A 21591-nucleotide genomic window follows, 5' to 3' on the forward strand; every position below is an offset into this window, starting at 1 on the left:
GAAAGAGCACTAAGGGGGAAGTATCGCTGGGGTTTGTCATTTTATATTCTCCTTCAGGCACTGTTAGGAAGAGGATAAAAGGCTAGATGAACTTCTGGTCTAGTACAGTACAGCTGTTTTATATTCAGAGAGAATTTAAAATCCAGAAAACCTCCATGTTTAGTTTATACGCTGTATGAATTCCTTGAGACTCTAAAATAGTTGTTTCATTCTTTAAAGCAGTGAATTGCCCTAAAACTGGGAAGAAAAACAGAGAACAAAATGTTATGACTCAATAATACTTTTTTGTTGTTGTTCACTGAAACAAGCAAGATCAAAATTTTAAATGGGAATTTGGAAGAGTAATTAGAGTAACAATTTTTTACTGTTTTTTTTAATTCCTTGCATTTTTTTATTCTGTATTTTAGTCTGCTGTATTGTAGGAAGTCTGCTTCCTGCTAAATGCAATGTTTAAAATTCCCTAAGATGGTAAGGGATAAGCTACAAATATGGACTATCAGGCAAGCCCTGGAGATTTAGTTAATCTGACCTAGATGTTCTTTTGATGATTGAGACCTGCAGTATGTGAAAACACTTCTCAATTTCAAAATGAAACAGAAGGATATCTGTTGTATAACTCAGCTGTCCTTGTAGTGACAGACGCATCAATCATTTCTGAACAGGAAAGGATTTACTATAAAAAGTTTGTAGCTTTGGAGCTGTTGAGTTCATTGGCATTCGGATCAGCAATGATATTGGAAGTTGTAAGTGAATTCAGCATTTGAATTTTACCATGTCCTAAAGAGGATTAGCTACAAATGCAGGCAACATACTCTTTTCTTTTTCATTTTCAAGAGCCTGTTGTGTAAGATGTTAATTCTTGACTTAGTTTTCAGCATATTTTATGTGAAACTGCTTGGCAGCTCTTAAAAAAAGCACTGGACAGGTACCTATAAACATAAATAACTGTGGGGGAAAAAACCTGATCAGAAAAAAAGCAAGTACCTGGAAAGCAAAAATGTGTTTAATATATACCATTTTTGAATACTTGAGAAGCCACTATTTTTCTGTAACCTCTTGGGTTGAGACTATTTTTATAGTACAGTTAAATACATAGAAAACATGGTCGATGTTGAAGAATGGGAGGTTAGCATCCTCTATTTTTTAAAACCCTTACAATGATTACATAAAATGGTTTGTATGGTTGGCAGGATTATATGGCCTAACATTTACTCTGCAGAACACCGTTTCCTGTAACTTCAGCAAATTTTAACATTTTTGACTGAAGTTTTGCATGCTGGTTTTCTGGTGTATGCTGAATTATTTCAGAAGGATATAATGGTAATAATTCTGCTCTTGGAAGATACAGGGAAAGGAAATTATCTGTGTTAAAAATACAGAAGGTAAATTGATGTTTCCAATGGTAATTTTTTCGGCTGCTTTGGAACTGAGACAATATTTCTCACAGCTTTTTGTTCAAACTGCCATTTACCTTTTATGTAAAGTGGTGTTCAAATTTTGGAAGTTGGACTTCATGTTTAAACAGTAGAGACTTCTTATAATATTAACAGCTAAAAGCCTTCAAGAGTCAAAACACATGTTTCTCTGTAGGGATGAAGAGACATTTCCTCGGAACCACTTTTAGCTATATTAATGTGAATTTAGACACCTGAAATGAAAGCAGAGTCCTCTCTGTAAATGATCCTTGTGCTAAAACAAGAGTGTACTCTGTGGGAGGGAGGGGTAAGAGGTGAAAATGATGGATGCTTTGCACACAGTTTTTTGTATCATTTTTTTAGATACGTTGGACATAAGTACTGGCACGCCTGTAACATGTTTCTTTAAGAACTTTGAATTTTCCTATGTTTTATTTAAGAATTTTTATTATTTAAGATTTTATTTAAGAATTTATTTAAGTGGAGGAACTGATATTTTGATTATGGTCTGCGGTGGTGAGAAGACACAATGTGGTAGTCTATACCAGATGGAGTTTCCAAGGATTGAAACCTTTTTGAGAATGTGTGTTCTGTAGCTGTAGCCCGCTCGAAACAACAAAGGAATGAATAAGCAAAGGGTCATTAAATCTGGGAAAATTAATAACAGAAAGAACTGTGGCATATTAACTATTATACATCAGTTCCTCCGTGTACACACACTTAAGAGTAAGGTTTTGCTCTGTTCTGGGACAGGAATTGCCTTACAGTTAGCATACCTGGCATCTGCATTGGCCGCGCGTTACAGTTGTAACAGTTACTGCTCTGTAAATTCCTGTTTTTCTTACTGAGCAAGAGAAGTCAATATCTAAAAACACTATTGATTCTAGGTATTAATAGTTGTAAGAAAATGGCTAATGTTAGCAGAGAAGGGGTACCAAATGGTGGTGATGTGGTTGAGAGGCATGGTTTTCTAGTTGCTAAGACATTGTAGTGGTGTTGAATATGAACATTTCATTGTGAAGACAGTTTGGAAACATTTGGTGTAATTCTTTACCGTGAGTAATCCAAATTATTACCATGGGTAATAGCAATGATACTCTATTACTGTGGTGATAGATGTGACTTAACATTTTAGTTTATCTGAAGTGTATTTTAAATCAACACTCTCGGCAGCGTTCAACCAAAAAGGAAAAAGTCTTGAATAAAATGACTGCAGTTTTTAAGTCTCTTACAAATGCAACCTAACTTGATTATTTGTGAGCTTGTAGTCTCATTCAGGTTTCAAAAAACAAACAAAAACTATGAGCTTTTATTATGAGTACATGTGTTATGTTTTCTTTTCCTTAGAATGTTCTATGTGAAGTAATGTGTTTCTTCTTATGGAAATATTTTACAGACTCCTGGCTTGAGAGCACACTCTGGAAGGTTGCAGTGGTTTGCAAAAAAGTGTATATCAAATAATCAGGTATGTGGCTCGTATGATGTCTTCTATGTAACTGTCATTATATTCCAAGAAAAATTGTTTGGAAATATTTCATTGCTTGATTTCTGTGTTTGTGAAAGGACATGTGACAGGCTGATGAGGTGAACTCAATGCTCTGTGTAAATGCTGGTGTATACTTAAACATAAATATTATTTTAGCTGAATGCACACAGCATGTAAGTGCATGTATATAGAAAAATAATTGTTTGGCTGAGGTATAACTATGTTCTTTCTTTTTAAAGATGGAAACTTTGGAACACTTGGTAGAATTAACTCAAAATCTATTTGAATGTGATAGAGATGAGATGTATTACTACCTGCTTCAACTGTGTGGTAAGTGAGCTTGTGATCTTTTTCATGTTGTAATCTGTTTTCCTTTGTGGTTGGAGATAGGCAATAACCCTGAATTGGAGAGGAGTTTTATCCTGATACGCCATTAGCCTGGATACTGTTTCTGAGGCATCTTGCGGGGGAGAGAGTACAGGGTTTTTTTACCTGCAGACCTCAACACTTACATAGAACTTATACGAGTCTTCCAATCCATGCTGTTGTCTTGTGTCCTAATTTGAAAGTTTACTCTTGTTTTGATTTTTAATATGCTTAAAGAAGAAAAACTGCTCGTTTGTTATGTCTTCGTAACTGGTGAAGATCTGTAGTTTCCTGTAATTGGATCTGGTTCTGAAAGGTGCATTTTTATTTTTTTTTTAAATCTACCAATTCTTCACCAGCCACAACCTAACTTTTGCATCATTTATAAGAATGGAACAGTGTTTTAAATTGAAAGTTCATTTCTATGCTACACTTAATGTAGGATGTATCTATAGTGTTTTTCATTTCCTCTTTTCTGTATTTTTCAGTCTGTGCTGGCTTTGTTATTCAGTGTATCATACTGTATTATACATAATAAAAATTTTGGAAACTTTAGTCCTAGTTATTTTAAAGTCTTGAAAAAACGTTTTGTGTTAAGATTGGATATGGAGCACTAAATAGTTAATTGGGACATAAAAAAAGCATTACAGGGATTGCTATGTACTTTGGTAATGTGTATATATGTTAATGAGCCATTACAGCAATTTGATATGTGGTCATGGGAAAACTTGCATTTGAGCTTGAAGTAATTTTAGGCTGTTCCCCATGTATATTTTTGGTTGACTAGAAATAGCGATGTTTTAATGCTAAAGACAATATTACTCGAACCCCCTTTTTCTTTTCATATGGTAATGAAAGAGGCTTCTTCCCCATTGCACTTACCACAAGCAGAAGAGATGCGTACTTCCACAAAAAAATGACTAGAGACCCTTTGAGAACTTTTTTCCTTTTCATTTCCTGAACAGCTGCAGAAAGCTTCAAAACCAATCTGTAGTGTTACCCAATTGTGGCTTTGCATATACTGGTTCACCATCAAAAATCAAGTAGGTCTGAAAAGCAATCTTGTCTCAACAGGGAGGGAGCCTTCCTGTTTCTCCACTCATCCTGTTCACCTCTGTCAGTGACTAAGTCTGACAGTGTGCCTGCTAGGAAGAGAATCTAAGAAGAGACAATTTATCAAATTCTGTCATGCAAAATCTTCAGTCTTCTTTCAGAAGACAAAACCAATTCCATCTATTCAAAGAAGTGGAAAACGTTTGTGGGTTTCTGTCACCTTAAAAACCAAAAACCGTGCACATTCCTGCTTTCAACCATTTTAGATTATCTGTCAAAGCTGCCCCATGCACAAGTACAGTAGAGAGTTGTCATTGTGCACCTGAGCCATAACTTCAGATCTATTTTAAGCATGTAAAAAAAAAAAAAAAAATCTACCATCTAGTCTAAGCTGTGATCAAAAATGTTGAAAACAATGCATTTGGTTTTGTAGAATCACAGAATAATTTATGCTGGAGGGAGCCTCAGGAGTTTTAGGCCTAGCCCTTTCCCAGCTTCAAAGTTAGATCAAATCATGGCCTTGTCTAGTAAAGTTTTGAGTGCCTCCAAGGGTGGAAATCAAACAGCCTCCCTGTGCAACCTGTTCCAGGGTTTGATCATCTTCAGATACTCCATTGCTGCAACTTTTAACCATCACCCTTCATCCTTTGCTGTGCACTTGCGAGGAGAGACTGGCTCGCTCTTCTCTGTAACTGTCAGTTTGGTAGTTGAAGAAAGGAATTGGATCCCTTGTTAGCCTGCTTTTCTTCAGGCTGCCAAAAACTCATCATCTTCAGCTTCCTCTCTTACTTCATCTGCTCCAGCCCCACGTCTGTCTTGGTGGCTGAATTTGCTCCAGTTGCTAGCATCTCTTTTATCGTTGTAGAGCCCAAAACTGGAAACTAGATGTGTCCTCTAGATGTGGCCTCACAAGTGACAAACATAGGGACAAACACATGAAAAAGTGTTAAGACATTCTCTGTCCTACTCTGTTAACTGCCATAATAATCTTCTTTAAAATGTTATATGCAGTATTTAGTCCCTAAAACCAATCACTTTATTTGACTTAAGGTAGTCACCAAGTTTGCTGCCTCTTCTAAAAAGCCGAAGTGATTTCAGAACCTTGTTGAAAGTGGGCTTGGATCTTGAACCAGCCCAGTGACATAGCCATGTGTTTTCCTAAACCCGTGCTGCTCCTGAAAGACAATAACATTGCACTGTAACATTTCAGTATTGCATTGCAATGTTGTTTGCAAAGCAGCATATGTTGCTTTGAAATGCCAACTTTATAACAATTCTAGAGAATATCCAAGTGTGTCATGCTGCTTCCAGGTGGCTGCTCCAGCTTTTTCTTTGCGTTATGACTTAGTCAGTGGAGCCTGAGCTACAGAACAGCTGAAGTTCCTTAACTGAACAGTGGAAGAATAGTTGAAGAGCTGCTGTTACAGGCTGAGATATTGCTGTGTGAATTATTCATTCCATCATCTGCCTTCTGACTCTGCCTTCTTGCCTTGCATCTCTTCATTTCTGGGGTTCTGAATTAAACCATGGAATGGACAGATTACAGCTAGCAGATGTTGGGGTTAGGTAGCTGTGGCTAGGACCTACAACCAGAAGCCAATGCTGTTGTGGTGACTTCATGATAGGAGACACAGGAAACCACCTGGTGTATGTAGTTAAATAGTAGTTAACTGTTTTCTTTCACAAAGTCCAGCTTTCTTTTTGTTTGCAGTTTTGTACAGTGGTGTATATATAAATTGCTATTCTTGTTAAAAACAGTTGAATTCTGTGAATTTAGTAGCAATTTATTTAAGTTTTTCTCTTTCAGAAAACTTACCTTTTACAGTCTTCAGATATGCTTTTTTTCATCGCAAAATGAGAGCCTGAAAGCCTAGAACACTTCTTTGACTTAGTCAAGTGTGGCCAGATAGCATGGCCAGCAGGACTAGGGAAGTGATTGTCCCCCTGTACTCGGCACTGGTGAGGCCGCACCTCGAATACTGTGTTCAGTTTTGGGCCCCTCACTACAAGAGAGACATTGGGGTGCTGGAGCGTGTCCAGAGAAGGGCAACGAAGCTGGTGAAGGGTCTAGAGCAGAAGTCTGATGAGGAGCGGCTGAGGGAACTGGGGTTGTTTAGCCTGGAGAAAAGGAGGCCGAGGGGAGACCTTAAAGGACCTTAAACTACCTGAAAGGAGGTTGTAGAGAGGTGAGGGTTGGTCTCTTCTCCCAGTGATAGGACAAGAGGAAACAAGTGACAGGACAAGAGGAAATGGCCTCAAGTTGTGCCAGGGGAGGTTTAGACTGGATATTAGGAAATTTTACTTCACTGAAAGGGTTATCAAGCATTGGAACAGGCTGCCCAGGGAAGTGGTTGAGTCGCCATCCCTGGAAGTATTTAAAAGATGTTTGGATGAGGTGCTTAGGGACATGGTATAGTGGTGGTCTTGGTAGTGTTAGGTTTATGGTTGGACTCGATGATCTTAAAGGTCTTTTCCAACCTATACGATTCTATGATTCTGTGACTTGAAAGTGGTAAACTTCTGGGATGTAGATGCTCTAACTCAGTAGCAACATAACCAGAGGATTTCATTTCAAGCATTTTGGAATAGAACTTAAAAGTTGGTACCTTAGAGTGTCAATGTTTTGTAATAATTTAAAAATTTTTGTAATTGTTTTTACAATTAACAGTTAAGAATATTAGAACTGATGAGCTAGGAGGAACACTTCTGCAGTATTTTTGAGTTGATTTCTCATTAATTTGAAAAATCATCCAATCCTTTGGGGTTTTTTTTTTTGTTTGCATCATCTGGTGCCCTCTGTATTTTAATTAGTTTAGAACTTTTCAACTTGATGATCGTATGAAGCAGTAGTACATGGTTAATTGATGAATTATTTTCCAAAGATACCTATTTTTAGTCACTTTAGATACGTATGTATACTCTAAATGTGCTTTTATCTGAAGATTGGAATCTTATTTCAGAAAACAATGGTGACTGGGGAAAAGCTGAAGCTGTTTGGACTAAAATTCAAGAAGAAAATGTTGTTCCTCGTGCAAAAACACTAACGTTACTGGCTGATATACTTGAGAAAAATGGTCAGGTTGTTCCATTTGAGGTACCTAAGGTAATTGGAGTTTAACTTTCCTAGCTAACAACACTTTTGAATATATTTCTTTACATTGAAAAATGTTAACAGATACCATTACAGTAACTTAAATAAGTTTGTTTTAAAGGTTAAGCATGAAGATACCAGAAGTTTAAGTGCTTCTAATGTGGAAGAAAGAAAAATAAGGATGCTTTGCAAGAAAAACAATGCAAAAGGTAAACTGAAAACCACTGGGTGTTTTTCCCCTTCAGCATTAATTTTAAGATTTTGATTAATTACAGAGCAACACATGCTGCCTGCTGCTTTTTGTTGGTTTGCTAGTATGTTAGCAAAGGTACATGATAATGTTACCTGCCAATATTCTTCTTCAGAAACTGATATGAGAAGGATATGCTAAAATATTTAAAATGTCATTGGAAATGCTGACTTTTAAATGCATGTTTGAAAGCCAGTCTGGGGTGAAGTTGCCAATTTTAAAATTACCAAAATATTGCTGGCCTGTAGTTCACTTTATACTGTTGGGTTAACACCATGTTCTAGACTTTCAAATGTATCTATTAAACACCAGAAACTAAATTTATGTACAGGATTGATGCTAAAAATACCGTTTTTATGGTTTCCAGAAAATCTAGCTGTTTGGTCACAAGTTTTATGGTGTGAGACATGAGAAGTGTAGTGAGAAGAAAGATTAATATTAAGTGAAATTGCTGAGACATGTTTATGGGAAGGTAATTACCTAGTAAAAGAAGTTGTTCAGAGCTTTTGTATTTGCCCCTACTGTTGAAGTCATAATACTAAGATCAGATATGGTTCCACAGGTACCTTATTTAAGCTATAGATTAGGCACAGAAATTAAATAGATGAGATTAAATGAGATGGGACTATGTTATGGAGAAAATCATTGCTCTCTTCCTATCTGGCTTTTATCTGTTAGTCTATTTTCTATTTGTTGATGTTGCAAGGCTATTTATTTCTATTTCAAGGGAGGATTCAATGTGTTGCATAGTGTCTTTAGCTTCTTTACAACTAAGATTAAAGTGGTCCATGTTTCTCTGTAGAATTTGCAAACTTTTCCTCCTGTTGTTCCTCCCCCAAAGAAATACACAGACTATAAACAAAAGATCAAAATCTGTGTCCTCACAGTTCACTGTTTCCAAACCCCTGTGCCTGTGGGTGCCACCCCACAAATAAAATTATTGAGACATCACTTCAGATCAATTCTGCTACGGAAAATGAATAGCTCTTCTGCGCTAACTTCCCTACCTCAGATAAAAACAGAATTAACTTATGCCACGGGTATTTGCCTTTGTATACAGAAAGGAGGCGTGTACTTCAGTGCAGTTCCTGTGGCTCAGTCTGTGTGTAAATCATTGGAAATCCATTCCTAGCCATCTCATCTCAAAGCAGGGTCACAGAGTCAGAACTAGCATTACTGGACCTTTCAAGGAGGGGTGGAAATCAGTCCATTTCTAGCATTTGCCAAGGTGCAGAGCATTTGAATATTCTGGAAATCCTAATTTTCTTCGCCTATACTATGACAGATAACTAGGTATCTCACTTGAAAGCAGATTAGAAAATAAAATTAAATAGGTTTAAAAAAATTAATTTTGCTGAATGAGGAAGATTTACAAATACAAGATACCTAGTTATTTTCTTCTCTGAGTGTTATCAGTATATTTTACAGGTTGAACACACAGATTTTTAAGCTTTGAGTTTTTAAAAGAAGAATCTGTCAGTCATTCACACAGTTAACTTCTGTTGTTAGTGAAATGACCCTATAGAATTATTCAGTCATAGGAGCACTGATTAGAAGTCTAAAGTGGAGTCTGGATATTCTGTATGTAGGGAGTGCAATCTCGTGTTATGTATATGAACTTTAGAATCGTGTATTATGCAGACATAAAGTTAATGTTTTCAGGAGATTCTTCATGCTGGTAAATTTTGGGAATCAAAATGAGAAACGAAGAAGTATTTTCACTGAAAGCCATGCAAAATTAATGGAATGCATTTTATAACATCATTCCTAGAAAAGTGTCCTGTGCCTTTGATATCATAAATGATCAAGTGGAGAGCAAGAGGAAACTAAATAAGCCCTGGACGTTGCAGGGAGACTAGTTTAAAACAAAAATGTAAAATGTAACTGCTAACAGTTGATGATGACATTTGATACTGAATTTATCGTAAATTATTCCTGCATATTCTTTTATTTAAAGGTGCAGTATTTGAGAGGAGGTGGTCTAGAGCTATTGGGAATTAAGAGAAAAAATACAAATGTTGGGAAGCAGTTCCTGTCTTGTTGGGAAACAGTTCTCTTAGTTTTTATAGTTTTATAGGGTTTTTTTAAGACAGAGTTGTCAATTTTTATAATAGTATAATGTAATTTTGATGTGAATGTAATAGGGCAGAATATAACTTTTTATCAGCATCAGCTTTCTGATAGGAAAGAGATTAACTTAATCTAGTTATGTAACTAATTTCACAAACTTATCAGTGCTGACATGGAGGTGTTTTGAAAATCTGTTCTCTGAAGTGCTTGATTTATGCAAAGTCATCTTTTCATTTTTATCTTGATTCCTCAGTGTGAGAATTTGACTCTAGGGGATCATGTTACACATATCCCAAACAGTTGCAATTGCTGAAATGAATTTGACTGTCTTGAGAACTGAGACTTTCTTGGCAAGTTGTCACTTTTCTAACAAATCTTTCTGCTTGAAATAGCTAGTATAACACGATACGATTTTGAAACCAAGAACTTGCTCTTTTGAATGCTAATATACTTTAGTAATTTTAGATGCAATCTGAAGAATAAGCCGATAATACCTGATCAGGCATATGTCTCAGTTCGAGACTCATCTAGGTATACTTCAAACATGCTACTTGCACTGATACAAAATCAAGTTAAGAAAATAATCTGAATAGGATAATCATTCTGAGGTTGGGACTGACATACACAACAAAACATCCCAGAACAGGAAAATAAACCTGATAAAAAGATTTTTAGTTCTTCATTGAACTAGTCATTACAAAAAGGATTTAAATATATTTCCTTGTAGAAATAGACCTTAAATTTTGTGGACTGTAATAATTGATGGTAACACATGCTTGACATCATGTCCACTGGTGGCAAGGTCCATTTCTGTACCCAACCAAGGGAAAGCAATATTCAAACACAGGGTGAAACCCTAGTTCATTCTAAAGAGAGCAGAACTTTTGTAGGAGTCTCCAAACATAAGGATTTTTTGGCTTAAAAAATAGAATTTAAACAGGCTTTCACAAGCAGAAAGAACAAACCTATCACCAGCCAGCTACATTTTTGTTAATGAAATAATTACTTGTAATAGATTATACTAGTGAAAGGGTTTTTGTTATTGTGGAATATGATTGCTAGTCTACTGGTATCTCAGATTTCAGAAAAGTGGAAGAAGAAATGTCTTTCTCCCTGAATTTAAGTGTGAACACTCTTTGAATGCTGGTGTTCAGCATCTGAGCAGGCAAGAGGGTTCAGCCCATTGCAACAGGCCAAGCTTTGACCTCAGGCCTATAAATAAACATGGTAGAGGATTTCAAGACCTTTTCTGTGTCGTCCTCTTGTTGTTTTATTGGTCTTTTTGTTGACAGTGCAATCACTATTGTAATGTCAGACATCAGTCATTCTCTCTCTCATCTCTCTCTCTCTCTCTCATACGTGAAACTCACGCAGAAGTGGATTTAATTTTTACTGTGATATTCTTGTCCCTTATCTCTGTTCGTATATATATATTTAATGTAGCTCCAAGTGTCCACAGTAGATTATGGATGGCAACATTAATTCTCATTATTAACTCAGTGTAAGAGTTTGTGTGTTGTAAATAATAAATTTTATGCATAGTCATTTTTGCGCCTGCATTTCAGGAGGTTTTTATGTATACTCTTTGGTTGAAGAAGTTTAAGATTCAAACCAAAAGGCACACCCAACAGTTTTGGTTTGGGGAATGCCAGCTTAAAATTCCACAGCACACTGTAGTAAGTGCTATTAGTGTGACACTTCTTGTGACAGTAAGATTCGAATGGGGTGTCTTCATCTTTACTTTCAGAGTATAAGAAAAAAAATTAATGCTTAGCTGTGAAATTTGTAGTGATAGTCCAAGTATTTCTGAAAAGTTTTAAAGGTTATTGTGGCTATGATTTGAATTAGCAAAGGGATTATTTTTTGAGTTTCATTAAATGGAACGTGCAGTTACAGTTCAGATGTAAAAGATCATTTGTGGTTCTTAACACAGCTTTCTAGCATATGTTACAGCCCGGATAGCAGTTTTAGCTGCATGCTTATAGCTGCATAATCTTGTTTCAGAAAAATAAATGAGTGAAAAGTGTGCTTATCATTTTTTTCCCCCTTTTTGGTAACATCTTTTCATACACTGACAGTTATTGTGAATGCATGAAATAAAACTGTTAATCAGTCAAACAAATGCAGCGTAGTTTACTTGCTAAATATCTGTATATTTCTAAATTGTATGTTTTGTATAAATCTTGTTGTAGCCAAATAATTTGATCTCCCCATATTGGAATCACCTCCTATATTATTTGTTAAATGCTGTTGTAATCGTGCACCAGACACTGTAGCTATATACCCCAGAATTAGGTGTTGCTTTAAAAATCCTGAGTCTTCCCCTTCTAACCAGCTGTGTTGGTATTTAAGCAACAGCCACATATAGAAAAACAGCAGTAGCAAACTTTTTGTTCTGTGGAGGTATGTGTCAGTTGAGTGTGGTATACAAGCAGTTTTGAACAAGCTGTGACCAACAGCTTTGGGCTCAAAGATGTAAGCAGAGGATAAATAGATTTAAGATGGATCTTTTCAATGAATAGGTGATTTCTTTATATGATCAACATCATCGCAATATGATATTTCATTTTGGCTTTTTTTTCCTTTCTTTTCATTTTTAGAGGCATACAATATTTTCCTGAAAATGCAAGGGAAGAATGAGTTTCATTATCGTTCTTATGGCACCCTTATAAAAGCATTGTTAACACGGAATTGTCTTGAAGAAGCCATCGAAGTGAAACACATGTAAGGCTTTTCTGTGTTTGGGGGATTTTGATTGGTTGGGGGGGGTGGGGTGGGTGTTATTTTAAAATAATAATTTCTGAATCATTTTCAGGTAAGTCCTTTTCTTTCAATGGGAAAACAGGTCATGAGTGGTAATTAGGAGTTATGGTAAGAAATACACCAGTGTTTCATAGGGCGATGTACCATATATTAAAAAGGTACAAGGGTGACAGTATGTATCGCTAATAACTCATTTCAACTAACAGTATCAACGAATGTACTTGGCATCAGAACTGAAAGTCTACCCTTCTGGCAGTCTGCCTTTTCCTCTATAGAGCAGTATCCAAACAGACAAGATCCCTTCACTTAACTGCCCGTGAGCCTTCCCCTCAATGCCCATCCCTGCTGCTGTCCTACCCTACCCACACTCCCTCGCAGCTGGCTGCCTGACAGATGCAAAGTGGTACATTTGACTGTGATGCCAGTGGCTAGGAGATGACCATAAACCTTAGATCCAACTCTTACACTTCTGAAATAAATCCAACCTGCTGTCATGTATTATTAGAATCACCAGAATCGAATTAACCTTCAGTGAGTTGTATGGTACACCACTTGCTTTAATTATTGCCTGTAATGTGTATTCTGGTGGGATTATAGGCTTCAGAGTAAAAGTGTTACTACTCATCAGTGTAGAGGTAAGAACAACAAAAATTTAAGTTTAAGTAATTTAAGTCTTTCAGTTTTTTCAGCTAAAACAAGAACAGTGGTTGTCATCAATTGTGTTCTCTGACTGAATACAGAGAATTTCAGAGTGCCTGTAGGTAACCTACATGATGCATAGAGCACTATAAAAATCTAATAATTTTTAGAGTCAACTTAGTTTTTGATGTCCGGGAACAGTATAGTGTAAGATGATGTTTATTATTTTCATGTTTTCTTTAAAAGTGTTTAGACCGAAGAAATGTGTCTCATTGAAGAAGTATTTGAGTTCTGCATTCAGAAGAACAAATAATGTTTTTTCAAATAGGTGTCAGTAACTGGGCTTTATGATAAGGAATGTTTGTGCTTGATGGATATATGGCTTATAGCAAGGAAAACCTAAAACAGTTTATCAAATTAAGCTCCCTGAAATGGAAGTAACTGATAAATCTTTGTAAATAGAAGATGGAAAGGACGTGTTTTAGAATTACAAAGAATGTTGATAAAATTTAGGTAGTTTGTTTAACGTTAGTAGAAAATATTCATGTATCGAAAGGTGTATTGAAAGATTCTTCAGGGAAGAAGTTTGAAACTCTACTGAAGATTTGTATGTGCATTAACTGCTTCCCTGCTCCACAGCTCAAACGCACTTGTAAGGAAGATGCACAAAGTATTGCATGTTATCAGCAGTAATTTGCAGATTGGAAGAACAGAAAGAAGGTGGTGGCTTGTCCTAGTATTTCGATGATTCAGAATTCCCACTTTTTAGATAAATGTTTTAGTATGTAAATTCAAAATGCAGGGAAAAAAATGAACAAAAAATGTTGAAGACTAAAAGAGTTGGAGATGTGTTTTAAAGCCTCTGAACCTTGAGATATTTAGGAAAAAAGAAAATAGGATTTAATAAGAGGTTCTATTCTTGGTCACTGGTCAAAGCCAACTATCATCATAACCCCTGTGCTTTTCAGAACTCTCATACTCCATCTTGTAGCATAGAAATGTCAAATAATGACATTCTGAGAAGCCTGTAAGAGCTCACTGTTGCGTCAAGACAGAGAATGCTTCATATTGGCAGTGTTCATGGTGTTTATCTATGTATCTTTTTTTCTAGTAACAAAATCATGCTTACATTGAGCATTTTCAAAAGTCTGTAAGTTTTAAATTATTCACTGAAGTAGAGAAAGTGATTGTGTGTGTACACAAGGTTGAGGAATAGCAAATCTGTGTGTTTCGCACACGTTTCTGCGTGCTTGACAATTTTTTCAACCTCATATTACAAAGAGATTACTCCTACAAAGCCTAAATGTGTGCAGTGGCCTGAAACTTGTGCAACTCCTAATATTTTCATAAAATACAGGAAAGCTACCTTCATTTATGTAAGCTAACATCTTTTTCTTTTTACTCTGCTTGAAGCCAAATTTGAAATTTAAATAATATTTAGAGAGCCTTAGTATGAGTATTAGCATAGGCAACAAAATAAGTAATTTTTTTATTTAAAAAGGCCAGATAATTTTAAAACTTCCCTCCTGTTATCAGAACTGAGAAACTTCCATGAGAAGGTGATGTGGTAGAAGGCAATTGCACTCCTACTCTGCATTTAGGGGGGGAAAAAAAAACCAAAACCCCAAACAAAAACAAACCAACCAACTAACCCAGAAGGTTACTGATCTGTTGGTCAACCCAAGTCTGGTTGCTTTGGCATTCTATCACTGTTTTGAGGAATATTTACTGCATTCAGTCCAAGAAGTTTTAAATAGAAATTTAGGAGTATTGGAATGATGGATTAGTTCTGTAATAGTAGCTAACATCTATTTAATCACACTAAAGATTGGAAGATTGGAGAAAGTAAATCCTTTGTTATATGTAATTTACAGTCTCATGCATGAATTGTTGACTTAAGGGCTTTGACAGATGGGACAAAGGGGAAAAAAAAGGCGGAACTGAGCAGTGGGTGCTTAGGCAGGGATTAAGAGGATTGGTTGGGAGAGTAAGAAAATCCTGAGTCCAGTGACTGCATTTGTGAGCCTGGGAGGCTGAAAGTGACTGAGAGGATAGTCATATTGTGTGTGATGTGAAGGATTTTCTTGGGATTGAGGAGAATAATTTAGCAATGACCCTGCTTACCTCCCAATCCGCTCAGCCTCTAAGTTCAAGTAGGTAGGCTGCTCAGTTGTTTGCCACAAGATGATCATTGAGGTTTATCTTGATTGCTGATATGGTAAATGGCAGTGCCCCCCTTTTCTGTGTAGAGATTTTGTAATCTAGAAATGAACATTTGTAAAGTTATCCTTATATATTAAAAATGTGGCTATATGTAATTTAGGAATGGGAACATTTTGTAGTATGCGATCAATGTGATTGCTGGTTAGTCTCTCGTGACTAATTTCCAGAGTGTTAGAAAGCTTTAGCAGTGTTATTAAAGTAAAGATTCCCTTTGCTATAGATACACGAAGTTTTGTATTACAGGAGATAAAGAATTGATAAGCGAAATACAATTTTAACATGGCTAAGGCAGCAAATGTAGTATGTTCACTTTAAAACCTGTATATATCTAGATGACAGAAATTTGAAAATTAATCAACCAAATGATATGGTGTTAGTTCATAATATGCTTTAGTTTATGTTTAAAATATACAGTGCTGAAAATAAATGTTTCATTTTTATTGCTGAAAGAATAGTTTTACATTTTATAATTATGGTGACTATTGAAAAAAGAAGAAAAAGTATCCAGCTTAGGATACAACAGAACAATGCAGGGCATGCAGTTATTTTAGTCATCTAATATGTCAGCATTCAAGAATCTGAACCGATTGTTTAAAAAAAATCTTGTACTTTGTTTCTTTTGTTGCTCACTTCCAACTTTGTCATCTGTCAGAATGCAAAAAAAAATTATCCTTCTATAACCATTGACAGGATAACACAAAAGCTGTCTCCAGGTCGATATTTTGCAGCAATATTTTTAACATACGAACAGTAGTTTTTATAATTTCACCTTGGTGCTCAACCATTTATTATCGTATCAGAAGCATGTCAGTAATTCCTTTCTAAATGTCTGCTTCTTTTAGTGCTGAGACCCACATCAAGGGCTTCACACTGAACAGTGCTGCCAGCAGCCTCCTCATCATATCGCAAGTTAGGCGGGATTATTTGAAAGGTATGTCACAATGCTTGACCTTTACGTCACATTAATGCCTCTGCAGATTTTTCTTGTAACGCCCTTCGAATACTTGGATAAAGGAGTCCATTTAGCAAATTACCTGCTTATCAAGAGCCTTTTGTGGTAGCTGAGAGACGTAAATTACTGTACATGCATTTATAATACAGCTTGAATATGAATGTACTTGTCATTTGACCACTTAGTCCAGTTTCCATTCCATTTAACACAAGATGGGTTTTCTTAAGATGAATCACAGCTCTTCAGACATGCAAAATTTGTGCTCCAGAACGAGAGAAAGTACAGGCTTTCAAGTGCGTTAAAATTCACAGCACAAGTCATTTTGCTTTGGAAATTAACATACTTTAGAGCATCTGAAACAATTCCCAGCAGTTGTTTCTTGCATATTGTGTTGGTTGTGTGAGATATCAGATGAGTTAAATTGACTGTTAAATGTGCATGATTGTGCACAAAATGATTATAATATTGATTTAAAAACTTAATCAAATACTTTTTAATAGTTCTCAATACCAACAGTAACAAAATACTCAGTTTGGTTTTCTTTTTAATGTAACAATGATGATAGAAAAGAAAATGGTGGCTGAAGAGTATGTAAGGGTACCCAACAAGATGGTGGATAAAGTTTATAGTTGTGTTATTTTAGTTCTAGGCATTGGTTGTGTTGCAGCCTAGAATTCAGCTCCACAGCATTGCATTTTACTTATTTAGTTGTTCTGTAGAACTCTTGTGAGAGAGGAAAACTCTGCAAGCACATAGTTTTACGTGCAGTGCTGTGTCTTTTATCCCTGTGCAAGCGTAAGTACAATATTGATAACATATTTTCATTAGTGCCTTCAAGCATTAAAGCAGCTACGTACGAAGAAAGTGTATTACACTGAATTGGGTTTTACTTTCATACGAGAAAGCATACCAGAAAATCAGTTTTTTGATTCTGCCATCAGTTAATTTTATTTCATTCCATTATGCGTAGCTGTAGTAGCCCATACCCATGTAACATCAGCTACATTAAAATACTCTAGGACAAGCATTTACATGCATCTTCTCACTTGTGCTCTTTCCTGCAGCTGATAAACTTGTCTTCTTTCACATTCCTTCCCCATTCAGTCTCCAGTCTGATGTCATTGCCAGGTGTCATCGACTGAAGTATTTGTGGTGGATGCAATTGCTTCTCTTGCTCTTGGCAAGTCTTAAGTTTTTGCAGCTTTCAAGTCCTTCACCTGACTTTCCTGTCTCATTCTAATAAATTTTCTGCTTTTTCTTGTCCACTGTGCCACAAAGTTTTGCCAGTTCTTCCTAAATATTGCACACCAAAAATCTTCACTTCTTCAGAACATCACTGATGTTTCTGTATTCTGCCCACTCTTGCGCTAAGTGATTTCTTTTTAGCTAGCATACTAAGTTCTCTGCTACGTCAACCCTCTCCCTTGCTGTACTCTAAAAATGTTTATTTTTGCACAATACAAAGTTTCTCAGGAAGTCTGTGGAATTACATTGGTTTGCAAAATTATATTTTCCTTTATTTTGGTGCATTGAACAAGCTTTACTTTGGTAATTTAACTGAACAGTCAGACTTGATCCTTGTTTCTGTTTTAATGTGAAAGATACTGCTCTTTTTGTAAGTGAAGCCTTGAAAATGGAAGCTACTAAATATTTCAACCATACTGGTAATTTTCTGAGGCTCATAGATTACCCAAAAAATTTTTGGGCACAGTCTTTTTGTAATCTTTTGGTGGTGGGCTTACTTTGACCTGCATCATGCCAAGGCTTTCACTTGTGTAAAACTTGCTTGCTTGATCACTTCCTTGTATAGTTCACCATCGTTCTATGCTGTGTAACATGGTATAGTTAAAAGTTTTTATGTAGGTCCCTAAGTATACTCGTAAGAGCTCTTATATCTTCTAGCAAGAACTTGGTAAAATCCAGGTTACTTTAAGAGTCAGAACTTGATTTTCACGGTATGGAATTTGCAGATTTTATAGGAAAGCCTTTAGAAAGATAAGTGGTCAGTTTTCACAAGCACACAGTTACCTGCTTTTAAGTACTGAAAAATCAAGGGATTAAATTATGAATTCAGATTAGTAGTAATGAGCGCTTTTGCATAAGAAGAAAAAAGATACCAGCAGAATTATCTAGTATGCTACTAGCACATAATTTCTTGCAGTAGTGCTGCACACATGCAACTTCCAAATCTTTCTCTGTCCTTGTTCTTGAGAAGGTTGATCATGCTCCATGATAAAGGGAGGTCCACACTTACAGTCAGGAGAGAATTTGAACTTAGCATGTGTTTTAAGTTTGCTTTTTAAATGTTGGGAATCTAGCCCATGATGTATTGCCCCTTTCCTTCCCTAAAAAGAACGGGTATAAAAAAAAAAGAGGGGGGTGGTGCAGAAAGAAAATTTTCTGTGAAGGAAGGTTAGGCATACAGGATGTTTTTTCTTCCTCTCTTGTAAAAGGTAATATTTGGTTTCTGCAGTACCTGCATATTGAATTGGAATGTTAATGCTGTGGAGTTCAAGTGGGTGTATATTATGTTAGAAGTGTTATCCCTTGGTATTATAACTATTATCTGTGATTAATCCTGCCTGTGCTGGTAAGGAATAAGAGATTTTTACCAGAGGGGCATGTCTTTCTGTGTGTGTTTGCTCATGTATAATGTAAATTGACAAGAATTCTGGTTAGAGAAATGAGGCACTGCATCTGTGGTGAGTTTGGGGAATTTGAGGCAGACGGACAGGAGATTGATTTTGTCTGTTTTTAACATAGGTAATTGCTATAACTTTAGGAGTTCTTGAGGTAACTGTCCAGTTTTGAGTTTATTTTTGTTGTCATATGGAGACTTGTGTTGCATGCTTTTATTGAAAAGTTAAATGTTGGTAAACAAAGTTTTGGTGCACACTTAAAAAGACAAATCTGAATACTAGGCTCTAGCAGTTTCAATAATGACTTACATTTTTAAACTATATTTATTCTTAAGTATGCAACACTTTTGTTTTTTAGTAAGGAAAATTGATTATAGTTTGGGGAAAAAAGCTGAAAAGGTCATGACTTTAAGGTCATAAGGGAGGACATTTATGACAGCTGCTTTCCTTGAGCTGGTTACTAAAATAAATTAATTAAATGTTAAAAGTATCTTAATACTTTTTATTGAGCAAATATTAAAGCATTTTAACCTGAATTACGGTTGAAATTTTTTATTTGTGTGTGTATATATTCAAGTTATAATTTACTATAGCAATTTTGGGGCTTAAGTTCAGCAAGAGAATTATTTTCTGTACATGCTTTTAAAAGGGTAGGGTTAATGACACTAGCAGCATGGTTGCCTTCTGAACTAAAATCTGATTTCCTTTTCCCTTATTTCTTTACCATTGTTAGATGCCATGGCTGTTTTAAAAGAAATGCTTGACAATGGCTTGTTGCCTACTAGACCAGCAGTTATTGCGCTCACTCAGACTCTGGCAGAAAAAGGAGATTTAAAGAACCTGCAAGCACTTAAAAACATGCTGGAAGACATCACAAAATCAGTTGGTGTATCTGCCTCACTAATTGCTAACGCTATTGCATTGGCTCATACTAAGAAGTAAGTATCTCTGGGACTGGTATATGTAATTCTTTTATGCAGAGTGGTGGGAAATCACTTGCATTGTCCATTTCATTCTGTTTCCATTCTTACAACAGTGTCCTAGATGTTAAAATTCTGGTCAAGTTGAGCAATGTGCTGTTCAGTTATGTGCTGGTATCATTTCCCAAACACAATTGGGGTTGAAAATCATTTAATGAAATACAGGGATAGCTATGAAGCATTTGGGAGAGCATAAGGTCTTCTCTGGTGGTGTAATTTAGCTTTGACACCTTTGTTCTAATGTATTACACCTCATGTAAAGTGTTCTCCTTGGTGTGAGATCAAAAGCCCTATGAAATCTGAATGTAAAATTGAATTACTTCATTAATATAAACATAAAAAAATCTTGGAACTTAGCACCCACAGGTTAATAATATAATACTTTTTTGGAAACAAAAACCTGCTACCTGTTCCAGTAGTTGAAATTACAAAATATTATTGTGTTTACCCTCAAAATGAGAAAGCCAGACATACATGTTTGGACTGGTTTTATATTTTTTTTGTCAGAATTATTAAAAATTGGGTGCTATGCTCTTAGGCCACAGTTTCGATCATTATAATTATCCCCACACTTTGAGTATCCTTTGATTCAACTATTTAATTCAGCATCATGTTCTGCCTAGCATTTTTTGGTTTAGTTGATACGTTGGTACTGTGCTAGTTTATCCTTTGTATAAAACTGCATGGAGGAAGCACTTCTGGGAGAAAGGGCATACTGTGAACTTCTCAAATATGCTTTGCAGGAACCAGTCTTCAGGAATCCTACATATTCTGTTATTTTATTTCAAACCAGTTTCATCAGGTAGAGCTCCTGTGTCTAACTTGGCAGGAAAGCTGTAGAACTGTGTAGTACGTAACAGATACCTGATCGCCTCAGGCATGCCAAACCAGACAGAATATTTACAGAAATGTTTGGAACAGCAAGAGGACTTGAATTGAAGGAGAACCATGCAGGCCAGTTCCAGTAGTGAGCTCACTATATTTTCAGCCACTGAAAAACAGTCTGTTTGTAAAGGACTAATCCTGTAAATACTTAGATCTGAGTGGTCCTTGGCACACAGTTCTAGAGCATTGACTTTTGCCTAAATTAAACACTCCAGGTACGAGAGACACTTCAGGATTTGTCTCATAAGCTGCATATTTACACACAAAAGTGTTGCAAAGTCATGCAGTGTTCTTAAGATGTAGATTGGTGACAAGAATAAATAAATAAATAAATTGCTGTATGCAGGCACAGGTTATTTAACCAGCATCAACTTTTCTGTTCCCTTACCGAAACTAGCTTGGATGTATGAACAGACTTAGCAGCAGCATAAATAATATGCACCTTATATATTCTTAAATATCTTGCAAGCTGTACCTAGACAACTATGAAAAAAAGATTCTTACAGATATTTTTAATACCTTTTCATTTATTGGTAGATTCATGTTTCTGATACAGTTTTCAAAGCATTTTTCATAGCTTTCAAATGTGCTTCACCGAAAAGCATTCATCATGCTCTGATTTCTTTTTCAATTAAATTAGTTTTTAGAGTGGACTGATAAGATATGTTGTCATTTGAACTTTTTAGAATGCTAGAAGTAGAGTTTACACTTTGGTGAATACTTCCTGCATTATTTTATTAGCATTTGCTATGTTTGGGCCGTAAGATTAAAAGTGTTTA

The 21591-nt window shown here is 35.9% G+C and overlaps 1 protein-coding gene across 1 annotated transcript in view; it reads left to right on the top strand.

Annotated features, from left to right (window-relative positions):
* The window catches only part of LRPPRC (leucine rich pentatricopeptide repeat containing), a 94662-nt gene that overhangs the window by 61937 nt on the left and 11134 nt on the right, over positions 1-21591 (top strand). The window contains exons 26-32 of the mRNA XM_072856796.1: positions 2812-2880; positions 3141-3231; positions 7281-7423; positions 7533-7620; positions 12332-12455; positions 16199-16287; positions 19681-19885. Coding sequence (XP_072712897.1) covers positions 2812-2880; positions 3141-3231; positions 7281-7423; positions 7533-7620; positions 12332-12455; positions 16199-16287; positions 19681-19885 — 809 coding nt within the window. The remainder of the gene's footprint in view (positions 1-2811; positions 2881-3140; positions 3232-7280; positions 7424-7532; positions 7621-12331; positions 12456-16198; positions 16288-19680; positions 19886-21591) is intronic.

This window comes from Ciconia boyciana, chromosome 3 (genome assembly GCF_034638445.1).
Source record: "Ciconia boyciana chromosome 3, ASM3463844v1, whole genome shotgun sequence".
Taxonomy (NCBI): Eukaryota; Metazoa; Chordata; class Aves; order Ciconiiformes; family Ciconiidae; genus Ciconia; species Ciconia boyciana.